General features: G+C 39.8%; 1 protein-coding gene across 4 annotated transcripts in view; it reads right to left on the reverse strand.

Annotated features, from left to right (window-relative positions):
* Nucleotides 1-20,881, reverse strand: part of EBF1 (EBF transcription factor 1) — a 395,537-nt gene that overhangs the window by 365,887 nt on the left and 8,769 nt on the right. For all 4 annotated transcript variants that reach the window (XM_060093734.1, XM_060093733.1, XM_060093732.1 and 1 more), the window contains exons 5-6: nucleotides 14,056-14,129; nucleotides 4,279-4,347 (exon numbers count right to left, since the gene is read on the reverse strand). In XM_060093734.1, the coding sequence (XP_059949717.1) occupies nucleotides 4,279-4,347; nucleotides 14,056-14,129 (143 nt within the window). The remainder of the gene's footprint in view (nucleotides 1-4,278; nucleotides 4,348-14,055; nucleotides 14,130-20,881) is intronic.

Consider the following 20,881-nt stretch of genomic DNA (forward strand, 5'->3'; position numbering starts at 1 on the left):
AGTTACTCAGGCCACACTATATCCCGAAAGGACTATGTCTAAATTCACATAAGACAGGAGAAGATAATTCGAGGAGGAATTTCATCCTTTATTATTTCTATCTATTAAAAGAAAACAGTCCACTTGTCAATTCTCATGATCCACAGCACAAAGAAATGAAGAATTGGGCTCTTATTTTCTCCCTTTATTTAGTGATCCAACTATTTCATCAATCACACTGATCTTAAATTGAAAAAACAAACAAACAAACAAGTATTGAGCCATCCCCTATCCTGCCCTACTGGAAGTGAGTGACACAAATCTGGCCGGAAACTTTAGGGCTCTATGTGAAAGGAATCCTATAGCATACTTCGGAGAAAGAAATGTTTTTGTAAGACCATCTGTATTCATCCATGTCATTGCTCAAAGGAAAATAAAGAGTTTTGTGAAGCAAATCTAGAATGCACAGTAATCCTAACTAACTAGATAAGGAATAACAGTCTGCACACTTAATATATTCAGTTCAAGCATTTATAAAAAAGTTTCCACATAGAAAATGGAAGTTTTTTTATGAATTCAGAAAAACTGGGTTCCCAATTCAGACTACCCTGTGACTTTTGTCATTATCATCTTTTCTGATTCTTACAAAGTAAACCTAATTAAGAACCTCCCTCATTAGTCTTCCAGAAAAATTAGCCCAGCTTATGCTAATTACTCCTGCAAAATTTAATAAACTCGTTGAAATGGGAATAGCCTAATGAGGTTTTATTTATTGAACTAAGATAACTCCTAGGAAAAAGGTTAGGACACAAGGATATCCAATGTTTTAATAAAACTACAATTTATTCAATTTCTAAACATGAATTTTATTGCAAACCTTTTAAATTCAAATATGAGTTGCTACGTGAATATGTTAAATCAATCTCCACCTTAATCCAATAACTGCAAGTCATTTTTTGCTTTTTACTTTAACAATAATTACCACACATAGCCCTTTACCTCAACGATAATGAAATTTGCTGTTATTAGTTCCCGGTCATCAGGTATTAAACATAACACATTTGACTTTTCCCATGTCTACACAGCCCAGATATCTAGATCACTGGGCACAGCCTGTTTTTTTATAATTCTCAATCAAGCCATTTTGCATTAGGCAGAAATACAACCTGGCAGTCAACTCCAGATGCCCACTTTGTACTTTTACAGAAATTTTCCTCCAAACTCGTTTGAAGTGACTTGACAAATTGTCACAATCGTAAAAAGAGTTGGGGTCGTATTTTTCTTACTTTGTCGCATGCTAATATAAAAGAAGAAAGTAGAAACACATTTTCTAAATCACAGTATATAACTGCTGATTTTATTAATTTCACTTTTTTGATAGAGTATGCTGACCTGATGTCCCCAAATCACCGGCAGCAAAAAATACAGCCAAAATTTAACACAGAAATAGCTTACCCTGTACCATTGCCGTATGACCAGAAAGCCTCTTCTATCAATCCTATAAATAGTTTTCCTGAATAACCACTGCTAAAAGTCTTTTGACTGATAAAAATAGCACTGTTCTTCCAAAATCCGAAGGACAAGCAAAGGGAACTAAAAATTATTGGTGCCCAAAAGGTGACTGCGTGTTAAACCTATGCTAAATCCTAACACAAGGATTGCCTGTACCCTCAGCTCTATAATTGCACATTGTATGAATCTTGTAAAAACAGTTACTATTGCTACTGAATGCAGGCCCCATAACCTATTTTTACAAAATAGGCAGGGATTCGCATCCATAAATCTGAAAGCAAATCAAACCCTAAGCACGTAACACAGATATTATGCAATCGGTAATATAGAATCAAATTGGAAAATATGAAATTCAAACACGGTTGTCATCATTTTTTTTTCCTTTGCAGCAATTTTATGGAATTGAAAAATCTTTTCTATTTTGCCCTTCCTTGTGTAAGTTCTCTTCCTGTTGTTATTCTCTTCGCTTGTTGTTAAAAATGGAAGTTTCACATATCAGCACAGACAGGACTGGAGCTTCTAAAACCTTTGGCAGACTGAAGGACAAATAAATTCTGAAAACTCAGATGCAAATAAAAATAGCTAAGTGGGGTTGTGCATATCAGCTGGCATCACTGCTTGAAAAGACGGTTCATGGGAGACGGTTCATGCTGGCAACAGCCAGCAAATAAACATATGTTGGGACTCATGCAGATACCCTGGGTTTCAGCCGTTTTTCAAGTACCCCTCTCTTAAGAGACCAAGATTGGCTAACACCGTTTTCTACTTTGTCAAACCAAAAAAGAAAAAATGAAAAGGATAAATGTCATGAGTAATATCTCTAAAGCCACCGACAGTATAAAGTGCATACTTATTTTGCCTAAATTGTTTGAACTACCCCAGCCAAGAAAAGGTTTTAAGTACCCTACTGGGACAGATGCAAGGCGGCAACAATAGAAGCCACACTAATGCAATCCAGGTAACACAATCCTGTTTCAAAAACACGGGCCGGGCTAATTACAGCGCTGCTGAGTCAAGTTTCTTATGCCATCGCAACCCACAGAAACAGGTCAAAATCAAATGTTATTCAAACCACAGTCATATCAACCTTCTATATCAGAGTCACGGCTTAAAACCAAACGAAGAACTTAAAAGCTTAACCCATTCAAAAGCAAAAAAAAAAGTCTTTTCATTGCGGGTGGCAAAGTAAGGTGCTTGTCATCATCTGAACCAAAAGAAACTGTGTGGCAGAACCGAATGTTGATAGTTTCAAAGTTTGGGGGAATATTTGGGCTGGTCCTTTGATCAGAACACTTTCTTTTTGAGAGAAGAGTAAAATCTGCTTAAAATAACAAATGGCATTTTGAAGAGAGGTATTTAAGTGAAACAAACAACATAAAGGTTATATTTATTTTTTATCTTATTCATTTGAAGATTTATCTGCCATTGCAGAAAAAAGAAATTACATAATGGCATGTCTGCTTTTGTAGATAAACATGATATGCTAATTCTATAGGCAGCACACAACTTCATTACACACTAAACCGTTGATGGTTTTAACTTTGAATCAAAGATATTAATCCTCACTTATCAGGCAAAGATATATGTCTTTGGTGAGTATTAGTGAAAGATATTTAGTTAAAATATCTGATTGAAATGTAAGTTTTAGAAAGCTACTTGGCAATCAAAATTGGGTTTAAGCCTGAAGAATCACATAAGTCAAAATCAACAACCGATGTTTTGTCACAAATCACAGTAAAGCAAACACTTTTTCAGTCAACTGAAAAATAACAGAGCAAGCCTCCAAAAAGTAAAGAATTGGAAAGACAGATGGGTGGGCGGGGCAGGGGGGAGGTGTCAAAAATCATTATTACCAAACCCCAAAAGGGACTTTTGTTCAGCTGTTGATTTCCTCAATGAGGGATCAGTCAGTCTTACCTGCAAGACTCTTCCAGCTAACGGAGGGTGCTAGCTCTTGTCCTAGCTGACAACTGACAGTATCTATAAACCTTCCAGGCCATTTAACTCCCAATGAGCAATGCTATGTAACAAATGGTTTATCATACATGTTTCCGTACAATGAATTTCAATAATTAAAATGTAAAACGAATATTTGGAATGCAACTTTGCATAATCTGTGCACACACTGACTCAAAATTGCGCCGAACAACTAAAACAGATTTATTCTTCTACAGTGATTTTCTTGGTCATGTCAGATTAGTAATATGGATCTGTTTAAAAACACAATAATTAAGACAAGCAGGATAAATTAATCAACTACAAGGCAGCATGAGCTACAATCAAACACGGGAAATTACTGTAGAAAATCTTGGTTCACAGATCTCTTTAAAACTGCTTTTATGCATAAATAAAACCCTAAAATGTAGATGGATTGCATCCAACAGAACTACTGTAGCTAAAAGTGATAATGATTCAAACATTTTTCAAATAAAAGTTAAATATTTATAAGCACCCAACCACATTTCATAAATCACAAACTATTATTATTTTATTTCTGAAGCTTCCTGGCACAGCGCGAGGATTGAGCCACAGAAAGTCAAGAAAGAAGAAAATATGCCTTTAGGAGCGTGAATCAGACACAAAACTGGAGCAATCCAAGAAAACAGGCCTCCAAAGAACATCCCATATGGCTTTCCCAGGAATCGCAATAGCTCGGCGCAGCTGAAGTCATGACCAACAGGCAAATTTCGGCCACATGCCTTCCTAACCCTCACCCATGAGCCACGCAAGGCAGGTGTTTCATTATAATGAGGAAAAAGAACCGAGAGAAAGTAGAGCGGTCCCTACCTGTCAATTATCACTGGATCTGAGGGAGTCTCATTTCGGTTGCCACAGCTTTTCTTGTCACAACAGCGGCTATGGAGCAAAAGCAAGAGGATTTAGTACAACCATTACCATGTAAAATCATCATTTAGGCAGACAGAAGGTTCAAATTGCTGGGTTGCAAATGCTAGAATTACCACAAAGCCATACCTGGCAATCAACGGATCCCTGAGACAGAACGTTCTATTTGGGTCACCTATGGGTTAATGGCCAGGCTTAACCTCTCCCTGCACAAAGGAGGGAGGGAGAGGGACTCCCATGGAGCGAGGACTGACAGCCCTAAGATGGGGTCTTCCCATCACTGCCCGCAGGATTGGAAGAGTTCACTGTGAAATGCATTATTATTACATCTACCCAATGAGAATATTCAGGGTTGTGGGTGGCTTAAACACTCTTCCCTCAAGATCACACTAATTGTGTGGAACGCGTCAATAATGAGGTATGAGTGATTTCTCCCCCTCCAGTCATTTTGTATTAAATGGATTCCTTTTTCTTCTCCTTCCTCTTTTATGGGAGACGTTTCCTTCAACCACAACCTTCCCCAAATCCTAAAACTGTAACTGTTTGCTTTTGAACCATGTTCAGAATGTAAGAATAAAAGTACAACACAATTAAGACAGAGGCAAGATAAAAGAAAATAGAGATCCACACATCCTCTGGCTTTTGTGCCCTGCTCTGGTCACTGTGCAAGTTTCCTGGAAGCATTTGGGACAGTTGCTCCAAAGCCTGGCAAAAGCCTGACAATGGACGCTCTTTATTAGGTCAGAGAAAAGGCAGACGTGGGCAAGAAAAGCACCTACTATCAAAATCCCACCCCACGTGTGACCTTAAAGTTGACAGTTTTTTCTTAAACTGAGATGCTTCTAAAAAGTGAAAAATTAGGGTTTTTGAAAACTACCCATGGTCAATGGAAAACTATCCATCTGAGACTTGTTTGCAAATAAGAAATGTGTCCACTGGCCAGTCTATACCCAAGGGCACACTATCAAAGCACGTATTTGATCAGTCAAGGAGGTGAGGGAGTTATCCAAGCATTATACATTGCCTTGCACCACAAATAAAATATGCACTCTTCTCCCTCTCGCTTACACAAGCACGCACGCACACAAACATACACAGAGACTCATTCGACTTAGTGAATCATAGAGCCTAAATTTAGAGAGCTGCTAGAGAGAAACAAACACTGAACTTCATTTTCAGGACCCAGAAATATACGCCTGCACAGGGAGTCTTTCAGCAAAGTTAGGAAGTCTCTCTTCTGGCTGTAACTATATCTCTGAAAAGAGAATCAGCTTCCATATTTGGTGCTCATTCTATTTGCTTCTCGTATCTTCAGAAAACAACAGCAAGAATTGTATCTCCTTTGTCAAAGGCCCAGCTAAAAACCATGCCACTCCCTTAAGAGCCTTTCCTTTTCTGATTCAGAGGAAACTATTTCCTCCAGGCCTGAGTTCTGCTATACTAGTACTTTGGGGATAGAAAGCCCAAAGGATCCCAATACCTAAGATGAAGAAACAAGGGAATGAGAAGTACAGTCTTTGAAATGCACACAAAAAATAATAATAATAATAATTTACAAACTAAACTCCATTCTCCCTGGACTCCACTCCCCTGCACCTACATCTCAAGGGCTTTGCCGGAAGAGCACAGTGGTTTAAGCACACCGACTCTGGAATCCGAGCGGCTTGTGGCAGCTGGAGCAAGGTATTCCACCTCCTGGAGTCTTAGTTTCCTCATGTGTAAAATGGGGCGATAGTGGTACCCACCTCTAAGTGTGAGGGCTCAGGTCTCCAAAAGCAGCCCATGGACAGAGCCCAGGTCTTTACCCAGGGATAAAAGCAAGGAATGGGAAGGCCTATTTCTCCTTTCTATTTTCCATTTGTTCCTTTCTTTTTTTTTTTTTTTTGCGGTATGCGGGCCTCTCACTGTCGTGGTCTCCCCCGTTGCGGAGCACAGGCTCCGGACGCGCAGGCTCCGGACGCGCAGGCTCAGCGGCCATGGCTCACGGGCCCAGCCGCTCCGCGGCATATGGGATCCTCCCAGACCGGGGCACGAACCCGTATCCCCTGCATCGGCAGGCGGACTCTCAACCACTTGCGCCACCAGGGAGGCCCTGTTCCTTTCTTTTTCAAAACAGCGACTGGGCAAATCCCCATTGGTCAAACCCTCACCATTGTCCTGCCTGGACTGAATGCCTTCCAGGGACTCTTCCAACTCACCTGATGATAATTTCAGACTAGACTCTACATCTCAAGACAATCTGATTCTCTCCTTCCTCAGTGCCATCACCCTCATCCAAGTCACTTTCACTTTCTCACTTTAACTCCTGCGGTGGCCTCCCACCTGGCCTCTCTGTCTCTACTCTTCACCCCCCATGACAGCCAGAGTGATCTTTTCAAAATGTCAATTGGACTGTGTCACTTCACCGCTCAAGACCTTTCAATGGCTCCCCACCACACTGAGAATCCATCTATGGCCAGACCACCTCCCAGTCTCCTGTCACTCTCCTCCACTTTGCCCAGCTGCAGCCTCACTGGCCAATTTCAATCTCTCTAATGGGCCACGCTCAGTCTGACCTCAGGCCCAGGTCCGGGCAGGCCTCCAGGCCTGGACTGCTCCTCATCCAAGCCCTGCCTAGTTAGCCAGCCTCTACCCCCTCCTTGGGCCTCAGCCTCTAGGCTCCTTCCTTCCTCAGAGAAGCTGGCCCTGACACTTGATAGGTTCCTCTGGTTTTTCCTTTCAGGGCATGAAACACAAAGCAAATTATACACTTACATATATATTTGCATATTTTTTTGTCACTGTCTCCTCCCACCCCCTCCCCTACTAACTCATATGCTTCATAAAGGAACACACTGTCAATTTTATTTACCTAATGAGTAGCGTAAGGCCTGGGACAGAATAGAGAAGCTCAAATATCGGTTGATGGATTGGACGGCTTCATGAATGAATGTAATGTACTGGGGAAAATACAATCCAAGAAAATAGGAAGGTAGCAGATAGAGGAAGCCAAGCTGACCCTCTGAGCAGACACTGCTGAGGAAAGGAACGTTCACCTCCACCCCACCCCATACACCAGACCACCTCCCCAAGCAAGAGCCACACTGGGCCTGAGATATGCCCTGTGCCTTAAGCACTGTCTTCATCCCCTTAAAATAAAAATGCCCTGGAGTGCAGCCAGCTGAATCGAAGCACAGCCTAAGTGAGAACCACCCCTCTCTGCTGTGCCCCAAGGGACCCAGGGAAAAAAGCAGATGCGAAGAACAGAAGTGTATAAGGACTAATAGAATAGGAATAAAATAGGAATAATGAAGAAAGGAAAACAGACTAAAGGGCTGGAGGTCATTTATCATTTATAAAACCTTATACAAAGTAGGAAAAATAGCCCAACAGGTTTCCTGCCTCTCAAGTCATGTCACTGCATCACGTAGTCAACATCCCCAAAACGGGATTCTTGGGCTCTGCTCTGCGTCTGGGGTGGCAACAAAACAGTGTCTACAGTTTAAGCCCACTTTTAAAATATATTCATATACACATATACATATATGTGTGTGTACATATATACATGTAAATATGGAACTGTGTGCAGCATTAAAAAGAACGAAGGTGGGTTTGTACACACCATCATGGAAAGAAGTTTGTACACACCATCTACATCATATTATGACCTGAGAAAGTCAAGCTGCAGAATAGTATGTACGGTATGGTCCTACTTCTAGGAGAAAAAAAGGAAAGACTGAGAGAGAGGGAGGGAGTGAGGCGAAGAGACAAATAGTCTCACAAGCCAGTTCACACCCTCACTTCACTCAAATTTCTGCACAAAGTGACAGCCTGCAGAAGCCCTTCCCTGACTACCCCCAGAGCTCTCTAGCCCCGCATCCTGCTTCACTTTTCTTCCTAGCACTCATCACATTATATTTTATATTTGTCTTCTTACTTATTGTCTGTCTTTGAGTACAAGGGTCTTAGACTGTTCTGTTCATCCCTGAGTCCCCAGCAACTAGAACAGAGTGCAGCGCACAGTAGGACCTCTGGAAGTATTTTTTGAATGAATGAATAGAAACTTCAAGGAAATAGTCTATAAGGAGTGGGATAAGTGGGGAACTATAGAGGATATATATTTTATTTCTGTACTCCTGCAGTCTTCTGCTTTGTATTGCAATATTATTTTCCTATTAAAAGACTAAAAATCAACTGCAAATTGGGGAAGGAAGGTCTTCCTTTAGGCTGAGCTGGCATCTAACCCCCTGAAGCTCCCTAGTTCTAACCCAGAGCCAAGCAGAGCAAGGACCTGTCTTCCTTCCCTGTGGTGGTCTTTCTTGCCTTCTCTTTCCTCCCTTCTCCAAGCTGAACTGCTCCCTATGTCCCTCTACTGAACTCAGAAGGACTGAGAAAGGTGGGTACCAACCACCACCATACACAAGGCAGGCATTAAGCAAGAAGGACAGAATGAAGGGAGAACAGATTCACTTGTGTTTAAGGCAGGAGAGGTCTCGGGCTGAAACAATACAGTACATGGAACAACAGATGCAAACGCACTTCAAGGGAAAAGTTACCAGGTTAACAGAAGAAATCACAGTGCTAATCATGTCCTCATTACTGTGTGACTGATGGATCTTCATCCCTTCAAATGCTGTTCTTTAGACTCCTACTGTGTTTGTCAGGCACTGCACCAGGCACAGACCTGGCATTTGCTTCCTAAAGCAGGAATCTGTCAGGGGGCTTGGAGTTTCCTCATTTGCTTTGTCACAGAGCAGGATTCCCACTACTTCACATTCCTTCACAACCTGCAACCCAAGTGGCAGGAGAGCAACGTGGCCCATCACTGGAGTGGGGACCCAGCACCTGGTGTCCTACGTACACTGTGGACTCAAAACAGCAGCCCTTTCTCCAGCAAGATTGTGCATCCCTCGGACAAGCTAGTCCAGGGAAAAGCGAGCTTGTGAGTTTCTTCCTTAGCTGCATGACACAGGTGGCTTATGTCTAGTGCACTGACACATGGCTTCATAAATCACGGCAAGAGACATAAACTTGTTTCCTGGTCATGAGGCCTGCAGATCCTCATCTTAGGGACATGGAACTCCTTCCCATAAGTAGAGGCTCTCACGAGTGGAGGAAAGCATCAGCTCCATCTCTAAGCTTTACAACAAAAAGCAAGATTACCTTACCCACTGAGCCCAAGTGGCTAGAGAATGAGATATATGAGTTATCTGAAGAGTCTGATTAATAGTAATAAGCTCATTCTTTCCCTCAGTTAACCAACTTAAGTTTTTCCATTCTTTAGAAAAAGACACACTCCTTCTTTTCTCGAGTTGGTTTCTTCACTGTCTAGCTGTCCCCTTGCCAGAGGTGCTGTAACCCCTGCCACCTGAACCCCATAAAAGCTGGCTTCTGGGCCTCAGCGCCAACTTGAATGTCCTCTCTTGAAGTTCACCAGTGACTTTCTGGTGCTTTTCTCAGTACTCAATTTATCTGGATCTCCCTACACTTATTACATGGATGGCTCCCTGTCTTTGAAACATCCTCCTTTTATTTCTATGCTCTGTATGCTCAAGGTTCTTTTTCCTAATTCTCGAACACACTAAATGAGATTGTTGCCCAAGAATGTATCCGTGGCCTCTTCTCTTTCTATTCACCCATCCTTGTCAATCCCATGTAAGCCCATAGCTTTACTTTGCACCTTTGAGAAAAGACCTCAGAAGTTGGTTATCCTTCGCCCTGACTCTCTGCCCAGCTCCAGGCCAAAGGCCCACCATCTGTAGACCTCTCCCCAGAGAAATCCTGCCTGGACTGCCAACAAATGGACCAAAACGCTCCTTCTTGCACCCTCTAAAATCCGAGTCCTGTCTCACCTTCCTCCCAATCCCTGCAGCTAAAACCCACCTTTCTCTGAGCAGCTGTGGTCCTTGGCCTCACCTCTTATCCCTGTCTACCCTTTCTACAGTGCTGTCTAGTTATCTGTTTTATGGGTCTCATTCTCTCAGGCTAACCTGTCAGCTCTCCTACTATAGGGGCCAGTCCTCTTTGGCTCTTCATTCCACTGTGCTTTGCACATAGTACGTGCTAAAAGAATGAATGAAAATATCCTTAACAGCACACTTAGAATGAACAAAGCATGTTAACGTTTCAGTAGACACTTCCCTTCCTTTCAATGTTCTCTTACCATCTTTCCCTTTGAGCAACTCTGTGCCAGGTACTTAACTAGGCATTGCAGATGTTGCTACTACTGTTCCCACTACTTCCATTGCTTCTATTAATATCAATACTGATACTACTGCTGCTACTATTAATGACAATAGACATTTGGCACTTACTATGTGTCAGGTACCATGATAAGCATTTATCGGGAGTACAGCATTTAGTCTTAACAACCACCCTATGAGAGAAGTAATCGTTTCTCCCCATTTCACACATGGGCAACTAAAGGAGAGAGGAAAACTGGGTAACTTCTTTGTCTTCAAGGAGCTCTTAGTCCAGCAAAGAAAGACAGGCCTTGGACACACAATTACAATGTGCTGCATGCTATGAAGGAAAAGCGCAGGATATCACACGAATGCATAATAAGGGGACCTCGCTCAGGCCAACGACCAGGGATGCTTAAGTGGGGATCTGAAGGAAAAAAATGAGAATAAACTAGCCAAAGAGGAAGGAAGAACAAGCCATATCAAGGGACCAGGCTAGCCCTGGGAGCTCATGGTCCACAAGATGTGAGGCACTGACAGTGGGAAAAAAAAATGCCTTCCTAAATACAGCACCCATCCCCTGCAATTGTCCTGTTCACTAGAAAGGGAGAAAATCTGCTTTGCCCTGCCTGGGGGGCTGGGAACTGGACTCACCTACCAAGCAGAGTTCCTATTTTCCATTCACATTTTAAACACAGGATGTGGAGATGCATTTATAATCAAATGCCTTGTGGAATGAATCCTGCTTTTAAAAATCCTTCATGGCGCCATACTTTTTAAGAGCTTAATCACCAAGTATTAGCAAAATGTAATAATGATGATTGCTATAATAAATTCCAGTTTACCAAAACTGCAGAACCTCTCCCAGAATTCCACGGAAAGAGTTTTATGCCATCAAGTCAAAGGGGTTTTTTTCTCAAAGAGAGACAATAATAACAATCCCATGGCAGTAAGTCCTTTAGACAGCTCATGCAATAGGGTTACCCTCTCAACAGAACAAAACTGATTTTTAAAAAATTTGTAACCACCTAATACACAATTCCCTGGTGTTTATTTTTTTCTTTTTCTTTTTTCTTTGATGACAACAAAACAGAATCATCCCAAGCCCTTTCCTGTCGATCTAAATTCTGTGTGTCTCCTTCACCCATAGCTCCAACATACTATAAATATACCTCTTTTGTGACATAAATGCAAAGTTTTATTGTGCCGTTAGCCTTGATAGAAAGCACTGCAGAAAGTTGTTTAGAAATTAAATATCTAAAACAACCTATTTTAAAATCCAGGGCCCTCACTATTTCATGTCTGCAGTGAAGAAATTTCATCTTGGGGAGAGCAAGCTGTCTTTCACACCATATGGTTAATGGTGGTGCATAGCAATTAGCCAGGCTGATTAATGGTGAACAGACTCTAATTTTATGCTTATAATTGAGCCTGCATTTGCACCCTTGGTGCAAATTCAGCACATCCCAACTTCCACTTACAACCGGCAAGAAATCAAGAGAAATAGGATGGTGTGGAAAGTGAGAATTTTTTTCCTAAAGCCCCCTAAAGAGCATCAGATTTGCAATTTAAAAGACTGTTAGCCACACAATAGATGACAGGCTTGTGTAATAGGGTCATGGCGGCCTGGTAAACAAACAGTACCCCTTACACATCTATAGGCAGCCAGGAAAACCAGCATCTGTAACATTAGCAGGATGACATTTTGAATATGGCTCTTCCCTCTTAGCCATGCAGTACAAACATCATTTGCCTTCAGTGGCTTGAGAATTTTATTTTTTGCTATTTTTATGTTTCTAAAAAATAGAAAGTACATCAGCAGTAAAGCACATCAACCAGCATCATAAAGTACTTTGGACCAATGAATTTTAAGGATAAGAAAGGTATAAATTGCATTAACAGAGTGTAGGCTTGTGTGTGAAAGGCATAATATATCTTAAGTATTTTAAGAATAATTCCTAGCATAGTCCAAACAAGTACAGATATGAGATGCAAATCTATGATTTATAGATATTAGTTGGCCTATTGGTTGAGATTCATCTTCCTGTCTCCTGTTTGCTGGAATCACATGGAACAGAATACGGAAAATTCATTCTAACAACATGCTAATTGTGGGAAGATAAAATAGAGATATGGCTGGAAAAATAGTAATACGAAGGAGGTCTTTTTTTAATGGTTTTCAAAATGATTTTACTCATTTTATTCTGAAGAGTGCTGCAATTGTTGTATACAGTATAACACTAATTTTGCCTAATAATATCTTCTAAAAAATCCATGACCAAATTTTTGGATTTTGTTGCTGCTTTAAAGTTAGAGAAAAGCAACCTGTTTTCGGAACAATTAACAAGTTTTACAAATCACTAAAGTGAAAACTTGTGAAACTCCTGTATATTTTAGAATTATATTATATTATATATATATATATATTATAATATATTAGCAGTATGTTTTTTAAAAAGGAGAAAAAGAAATTTTTACATATATTATAGATATAGAAGAAGTTACTACTTGGGACTTCACTAAGGAAACACATTAATCTCTTTTCTATTTTATTTCCACCTGTAGAGTTTTCAGATTGCTTTCCCCACAAGTCCGTGGGCAGCAAATAAACCCACCCACGCCGGAGCAGCAGCTGAAAGTCCTAAATGGTTTGGTCAGTTACAGTCAGGAGCCAAGTATGCTTTGTGCCAGGAGAGCCTGCGTGGCTAACAAAGCAATTAGTAGCCCTTCCTTGATGCAAAGTGTCATTGTCATGCTTTATCCAATTACTTAGAATATATCAGAAGCAAAGTGTCAGTGTTATTTTACGAAGAATTAGAATCCTAAACTGCAAGTTAAAAGGCTGTTCTCTGGTTTACTATCTCCCATGTGGAGGGTTGGCTGAGGCCATGGAAGTGAATGTGGTCTGCTTGCCTGGTTTCAAACGTAGCTTCAGACAAAAATAAAGATACTCATTTGTGGACAACATGAATGTTTATACCTTTCAGTGACTCATCTTTGCCATCCTTCCAAAAGCTCGCTACATTTAAGAAATGTTAGCTACATTGTCATAGTTATATAAAAGGTAACTAAGATTAAGAGATCAGATGTGGGGTTGGTGTGGGGAGGAATGATACCTATGTACGGATGGTCACATTTTTAAGTGGAAGAATTAAAAAGGGGAACTATAACTTTCAAGTCTTATCCAAACAGAGGTTTCTGCTGACCTCAACAGAACTCTTATTTTACTAGCAATGCAGTTGAGCACATATATTAACACTAAAAGGGTTATATTGTATTTTACTCGATTGAAAGGAAAAAGGGGAGGGCACTGCTTTGTGCCCATTAACAATGTGATATCAAAATGGAAACGTATGTCTTTTAGGATGAAATCTAATAAATAATTGAGAACCACTGTGATGCCTGACACTTTACTACCAAATACTCACATCTAACAGTTTTTAGATTGTCTAACAGAAGATAAACATATACCCAAAAATAGACCTGAATTCACCTAGATTTGAGATACAAATTCATCTTCTCTTTGCTAATTAAAGGGAAAGAACAAGGCATTTCTTACCTGCACATGATTTCGTGTGTGAGCAAGACTCGGCACATTTCTGGATTCTTGTCTTGGCCTTCATACACTATGGCCTGTAAACAAAGGCACGATTTGAGCTAAGAATGGAACCAAGTAGCAGAGGACAAACTACCACAGTCAAGTTCTTGACCATTCACCACTGCCGCAAGGCCAATTAGCTTTCAGAGCCAAAGGCCTCACTGGGCTGATTGTTTTAAGACAGCTGTTAAGGATCAACCCAAATTGAGTGGAAGGGGATATGTTGCTTTCTGTCCCATCAACCACCTTATTATAATGCACATCTTTCGATCCTTGTATGAGATGGGCTTCTGTCATCAAGACGACCACAATTCTCTCTTCAATTCAGAATAAAAATAAATCTAATCAATGGGGAAGGAAAAACCCAGAAGGCTTAGCAGATTGAGATGCTAGTGATTTAAAATATAGAAAAGCACATGGATTTTATTTTTAAATGATTCATATTTGTTGCCTCATTTTACTGCTTCCAACTCCAACATGTAATATTCTAGAGGTAAGTAGCAGAAAACAAGTGAGGGTATGGTTAATGAGTCCACTCACTGTCTTGAGATGATTCATCCATCAGGGGAAATCCTTCCTGCCTACAGGTTGAAAACATGTGCTCTCTGGGGTGTATAACCACCCAAACAGTAATACTCGCCCACATATGCTGGGGGATGGGCAGGGTTGGGGCGGGGGGAGTTAAGCCATAATTATCTCCCTCAACTAAGAAGAATTACATCTGACTCTCAAAATTTGGAGTCCCAAACCACCTCACCAGCCAAGATGTTTTTGTCTGTTTTTAGTAATATGTGTACAAACATTTTCCTTAAGGTCACCAGGAAGTTTTCTTGAGACCTCTGCTTACTGGAAGATCTACGTGTTAACACCTGGGCCAAAGAAAAGCTCACAGCTATGGGTAGATCAGTGCTCTGCATGGGGATACATTTTAACTAACTTAACAATGTAGCACTGCATAGTACTAATATAACACAGCTTCAAATTGTTAACAAAATTACTTTCACACATTCAGATAACTCCCAGTTTCTTGGTGATGAAACTACTTAAGTTAACCAGAGACTATCCTTTTTTTTAGGATACACAGAAACTGCAGTAACTAACTCATAGTTGGCTGGAATGTGCTTGTTTATTAACCTGAGACTTTTAGAACTGTAAATGATGGAGGACAGCTTATGACACTGTGTGTGCAGACCTTCAGAGCAGGCTCTGACTTTGTTACCTAACTCCATTACAAAACAAAAATTGCAACAAATTAAAAAATGACAAAAAGTACCTGCATAAGGAGAAAACATTTTCTACCACTGGCCCATCAAAAGCATTTATATGGTTAGCCTGTTATAACCCCATATATATATATATATATTGCCTTACGCAGGCCTCTCACTGTTGTGGCCTCTCCCGTTGCAGAGCACAGGCTCCGGACGTGCAGGCTCGGCGGCCATGGCTCACGGGCCCAGCCGCTCCGCGGCAGGTGGGATCCTCCCGGACCAGGGCACGAACCCGTGTCCCCTGCATCGGCAGGCAGACTCTCAACCACTGCGCCACCAGGGAAGCCCAACCTTATATTTTTTACTGTTTTATTCTGCCATAATTTTAGATGTACAGAAAAGTTGTAAGGATATATAAAGAATTCCAAGATACTCTTTACCCAGATGCCTCAAGTGTTTACATTTTAGTAAATTTGCTTTATTCTTCTTTCTTTCTCTATTTTCTTTTCCTGAACCATTTATTAGTTAACTGCAGACATGCCCTAAATACTTCAGTATGTATTTCCTTAAAACAAGGAATTATCTTACATAACCATAGCACAATTATCTGAATCACAAAATTAACATTGATACAATAATCTAATCTAAACATCTGAGATTCACCAAATACCCAAAAATGTCCTTTATAGCAAACAACAACAACAAAACCAATACCAATCACTGCATTCAGTTGTCATATCTCCTTCAATAAGGAATATTCCTGAGTCTTTGTATTTCATGACATTGACATTTTTGAAGAATATAGGCCAGTTATTTTGTAGAACATCCTCAATTTGGGTTTGTCTAATGTTTCCTCAGACTTAGACTAAAGTTATGTAATTCACGGCCAGAATACCACAGACATGACGCTGAGTTCTTCTCCCTGTATCACATCACACTGTCAACTCGTTCCACTAATGCCAGTAAACTCTGACCATTTGGTTAAGGGGGTGCCTGCCACCCATCAGAGCACAGCCAGATTTGTGTACTGTAAAGTTACTACTTCACTTTAAGTAATTCATAACTATCTTCTGGGGAAATCATCTAGATTATGTTAGCATCATATTATGACTTAAATTTTCACCCATTAGTTTTAGCATGCACTGATGATGCATTCCTGCAATCTTAAAAGACCTTTTAAATACCCAGGAAGTTGCTTTACTTGAGAAAATGCATTAAGTAGATTGAAAATGTTTTAAAAACCAAAACTTATATCTGCCTGCTTTATTTACTACAATCACTGCTTTAAAAAATCAAAGAGACACTGTAAATAACTGATTAGATCTCATACATGGTGCTAAAAATTCGATTATGCATTTCTGAGAAATCCTATTATCACTACATGTTTTGTGTGTTCTCTTAATACCCCTGAAAACCTCTGTTTCAACTTTAGTTTTCTGTCATGTTAAACTAATACAAATAACTTGGTGAATAAAATTCACAGGTATTAATGGGGTTTTCCTTCCTGTTTAAAAAAAAAATTGGTTTGGGGAGGAGAAAGGAGTATCAATTACATCAGACCTTCTCATTTTGACTCTTTCTAGATAATACCAATATTATTTTTTACTGAGGCTGCTGGTTCCACTGAAATCAGTGGGCCCATGATGATACTCAATTAAAGATATGCTGCAGTGAAAATATGTTGACGCCCCCCCAAACAGTAGATGACCCATGGTCTCCCAGGTATCCCATGTTTTTGTCTTTGGTGACTGAACATCATTTGTTGAAGGCCCAGGGCCTCCGTAATACATCTCTACCAAATGTCAACCCTCCACTTCGCTTCTGGCAGCAGAGTCAAAATGGAGAATCTTCTCTACATCAAGCATAGAAAAATGAAAGCATGAGTCTGGATTTGCTCAGAAATAGTTAAACTCTGGGGACGGAAGGAAGCATGAAGTTTCTTCTGTCCCTTTCCTTGGGGCCTCAGCAGAACAATACTTTTCAGCACATAAACACAGATAAAGGAGTGCTTGCTGCTTCTGTGACTTCTGAAATAAAAACAAGTGAAACAGAGTCTGCTCCCTCTCCTAAGGAGTAGAACTAAAATCCTGGAAATAGAGTAACCTAGAACCTCAGTGTAATAGAGTTAGCTACACAGTGAAACTCTGTCAAAGGCAGCTCCACCTCCAACCTCGCCTAAGCAGGTTTTGTTACTGAAAAAGCTTGTTAAAACACACACACACACGCACCACACACACACACACACACACACACACACACACACCACTATTATATAAAAGTATGGTCCAAGAAATCGACATTCTGATGAGATCCAACATAGGAAAACAGGATAAATCTATGTTGATGAACGTCTTTGATGTAGAGTGTCAACAATAAAACAGACTTTTTAAAAATGCCTACAAGTTCTCCCTCAGCTTTCACACATATCAAATCTCTACCATGTACATTTAGTACACATGTCAAGACTGGTTCACAGTTCAGCAAACCCAGACTTCGAGCCTAAAAGGAAAGGGGTTCTCTAACACCAGCTTAGGGAGAAGTTTCTGCTTCTTTTCCCAATTTAAATATGTGCCTCTGTGCGGTGTGAGTGAAGCTCATTGAGGCCGGATCAGTTGGGAGATCACAGAAGCATATAAACAGCACTGACTACTTTAAGTGAAACCATTTTAATAGACAGCTGGTTTAGGACCTAGATGATGGAACACCAAGAAGAAGGCTTATCTTCATCCTCCATAGTAAGTCATGTGTCTGCTCATTGGGAGGAAGGTAGTCTGCTCTGAGACTGACAAAAACAACAGTGGTTTAAAGAAATCAGTGTGTTCATCAGGAGTAAGGATGGGAGGCCTGTTACAGAGATGGGCAGGAGGGGGAGAGAAACATATCAAATATATTATTTAGGGCTTCCCTGGTGGCGCAGTGGTTGAGAGTCCGCCTGCCGATGCAGGGGACACGGGTTCGTGCCCCGGTCCGGGAAGATCCCACATGCCGTGGAGCGGCTGGGCCCGTGAGCCATGGCCGCTGAGCCTGCGTGTCCGGAGCCTGTGCTCTGCAACGGGAGAGGCCACAACAGTGAGAGGCCCGCGTAACGCAAAAAAAAAAAAAAAAAAAAAAATATATATATATATATATATATATAATTTAAATAAATGAATTGATGGTGAAGCAAGTTGAGGTTTTAACCTAAGAAACAACAAAAACAATAACAAAATACAATATCAAATAGAAAACGATGTTTACATTAATCCTGCCAATGCAAATAAATCCCTTAAGGTGGTAGGAATGCTTGTACAGGAAAAAAAGTAAAAGAATAAACAGCACGAACTTCATCTCAACTTTAAAAACCTAGTGAAATTGATAAACAAGTTGTCAAAACTTGACATATTTGGAGCAGGTTTATTCTTCTGATATACTAGCCTCCCTTTTCTTAACGTTCTCCTCTAATGAGCATAATGAAAATATCACAATTATTTTTAATACTCTGTTGACTTTCTGATTGAGGGTTTTTTCAAGAATAATCTTTTATAATAACAAAAATGAAGGAAAAAATAGGAATTGTTAAACTTTCACATCCTTACACAACAGTGACAGGTTTGCTGTGAGAGGATGTAATGCCACCAGTTTCAAATGCTCAATTACACATTAACCTATACCATCTTTGAAAAGAAATCAATCAATAGAAAAAATCTGCCTCTGTTGCCACTGTTTTAGAAAGCATCTTGTGAATTGTGGTTCATCTCCACTTTTCTAAAATATCACTGGGTCTTAAAAGTTAATTGAAACTTACTATGGATAAAGACCACACAGTAAAACAAAAAATAGACAGTGAACATACACAGGGATCACACTTCAATGGGATGCCAAAAGAAATACAGAGAATTGAGCAGTTTTCTTTGTTTCCTTTTTCTAATAATTTTAACTCTTTGTGTTCCATGCAAAAATAAAGTGGGCAAAGAGAATACTTTTGACTTTGGTTCATTAAAATCTGAAAGGTGTTTAGGAACAAAATGTTTTCATTAGGAGTCTTTCTTGGTTTACAAACCAACAATCGGAGACTTGTAATCATTAATTTAGAAAGACAGAAAAAGACAATGAAAGGAAAGAAAGAAAGAAAGAAAGAAAAAGAAAGAAAGGAAGGAAGAAAGAAAGAAAAAGGAAGGAAGACAGGTAGATAGGTTACCTATAACTAACAAAAACTCCTAATTTTCCATTTAAATCAAAACAGTAACCTTGAAAATACATCATTCTTTTTTCCAAATACAAAATAAAAGGCTAAACCTAATTTGTCACCTTAAAGAATACATTCATGAATGTACAAAGTATCTCCTTCAACCAGAAGTAAAGTGTCCTATAAATACAGACTGTCAACACGACTTTGGCAGCAAATTACCAAGAATCAAAACTAATTAAAAAAAATATGAACACCTACATTATCAACATGCTGTAATATTAATCATTACTTTCGACCACCAAGTTCCACTGCTTGTCATTTAAAAAAAAAAAAAAAGTGTTCCAGGAGGTGAGGGAGCCTTAGTTAAAAATTAACCTGTGCCAAAGAAAACACTACAAATTTGACGATTCATAAACAATTGTGTCAAACAGCAATCCAAAATTAATAGTGAAATAAAATAAAAAATTATTTTGCTTCAATTAGCAGCTTAGCTACTGGTGAACAAATTACAAAGATGTAATTTAAGCTCAGCAGCTAAGCAGGCCTGTTTGCAGAACTGAATTAGGAAAGTTGCAAAGGAATGATATCATATTCAGTATGCTGTTCAGTTACATCACAGCCCTGAATAAAAAGAGAATGTGTACCAAAAGCAGTTAGCTTCAGAATGCATCTTTTGTGTCTCAAAGAAATAAAATCTCTCATATTATTCAAACACCAAGATAAAAACTGAATCATTCTAACAATATCATGCAATATTTCTTTTTCTAGCAGTAATAAAAGATATTTCACTCATATGATAACTACATTTACATCTATATTAGTAGATACAACTGGCTTTGTCAACTCAATGGGGTAATAATAGTAAAATAATAAAAGCTGCTAATTTATTAAGCACTTAATGTATGCTAGTCACTGTTCTAAGCATTTTCCATGTATGAATTCATTTAATTTTCACAACTGAGCTTCCAGGTAGGTGCTACCATTACTTCAATTAGTTTCCAAATGCTTACATATTTTAATAACTAAGACCAAATCATTCTTGCTCAACAACTATATAAACAATTCACCAACATCCAGACCCTCTTTCATTCCTCTCAGCAATATAAGACACAAGAACAGACTATCCGTGTAGTCATACAAGTTCGATAAATGCATCACTACTAATACGTTCATTTTTAATGCTGTTCAAACATTCACATGGAAACAGCTCTAGCGTAAATATCCCCGAACAAATGGCTGTATATTATCCAGGAGGGAGCAGTTGGACCGCCAGACTGGGAAAGTACTAGGCCATCTGGCTCCGGCAATCTCTCCAAAACCATCAGCTTTGTTTTCACCCCCAGACTCCAAACAACACATTTTCCACTGTGATGAGTTTACATTTTCCCAAACACAGGTCCTGATCATGCAT

Source organism: Mesoplodon densirostris, chromosome 3 (assembly GCF_025265405.1).
Source record: "Mesoplodon densirostris isolate mMesDen1 chromosome 3, mMesDen1 primary haplotype, whole genome shotgun sequence".
In the NCBI taxonomy this organism is placed as follows: Eukaryota; Metazoa; Chordata; class Mammalia; order Artiodactyla; family Ziphiidae; genus Mesoplodon; species Mesoplodon densirostris.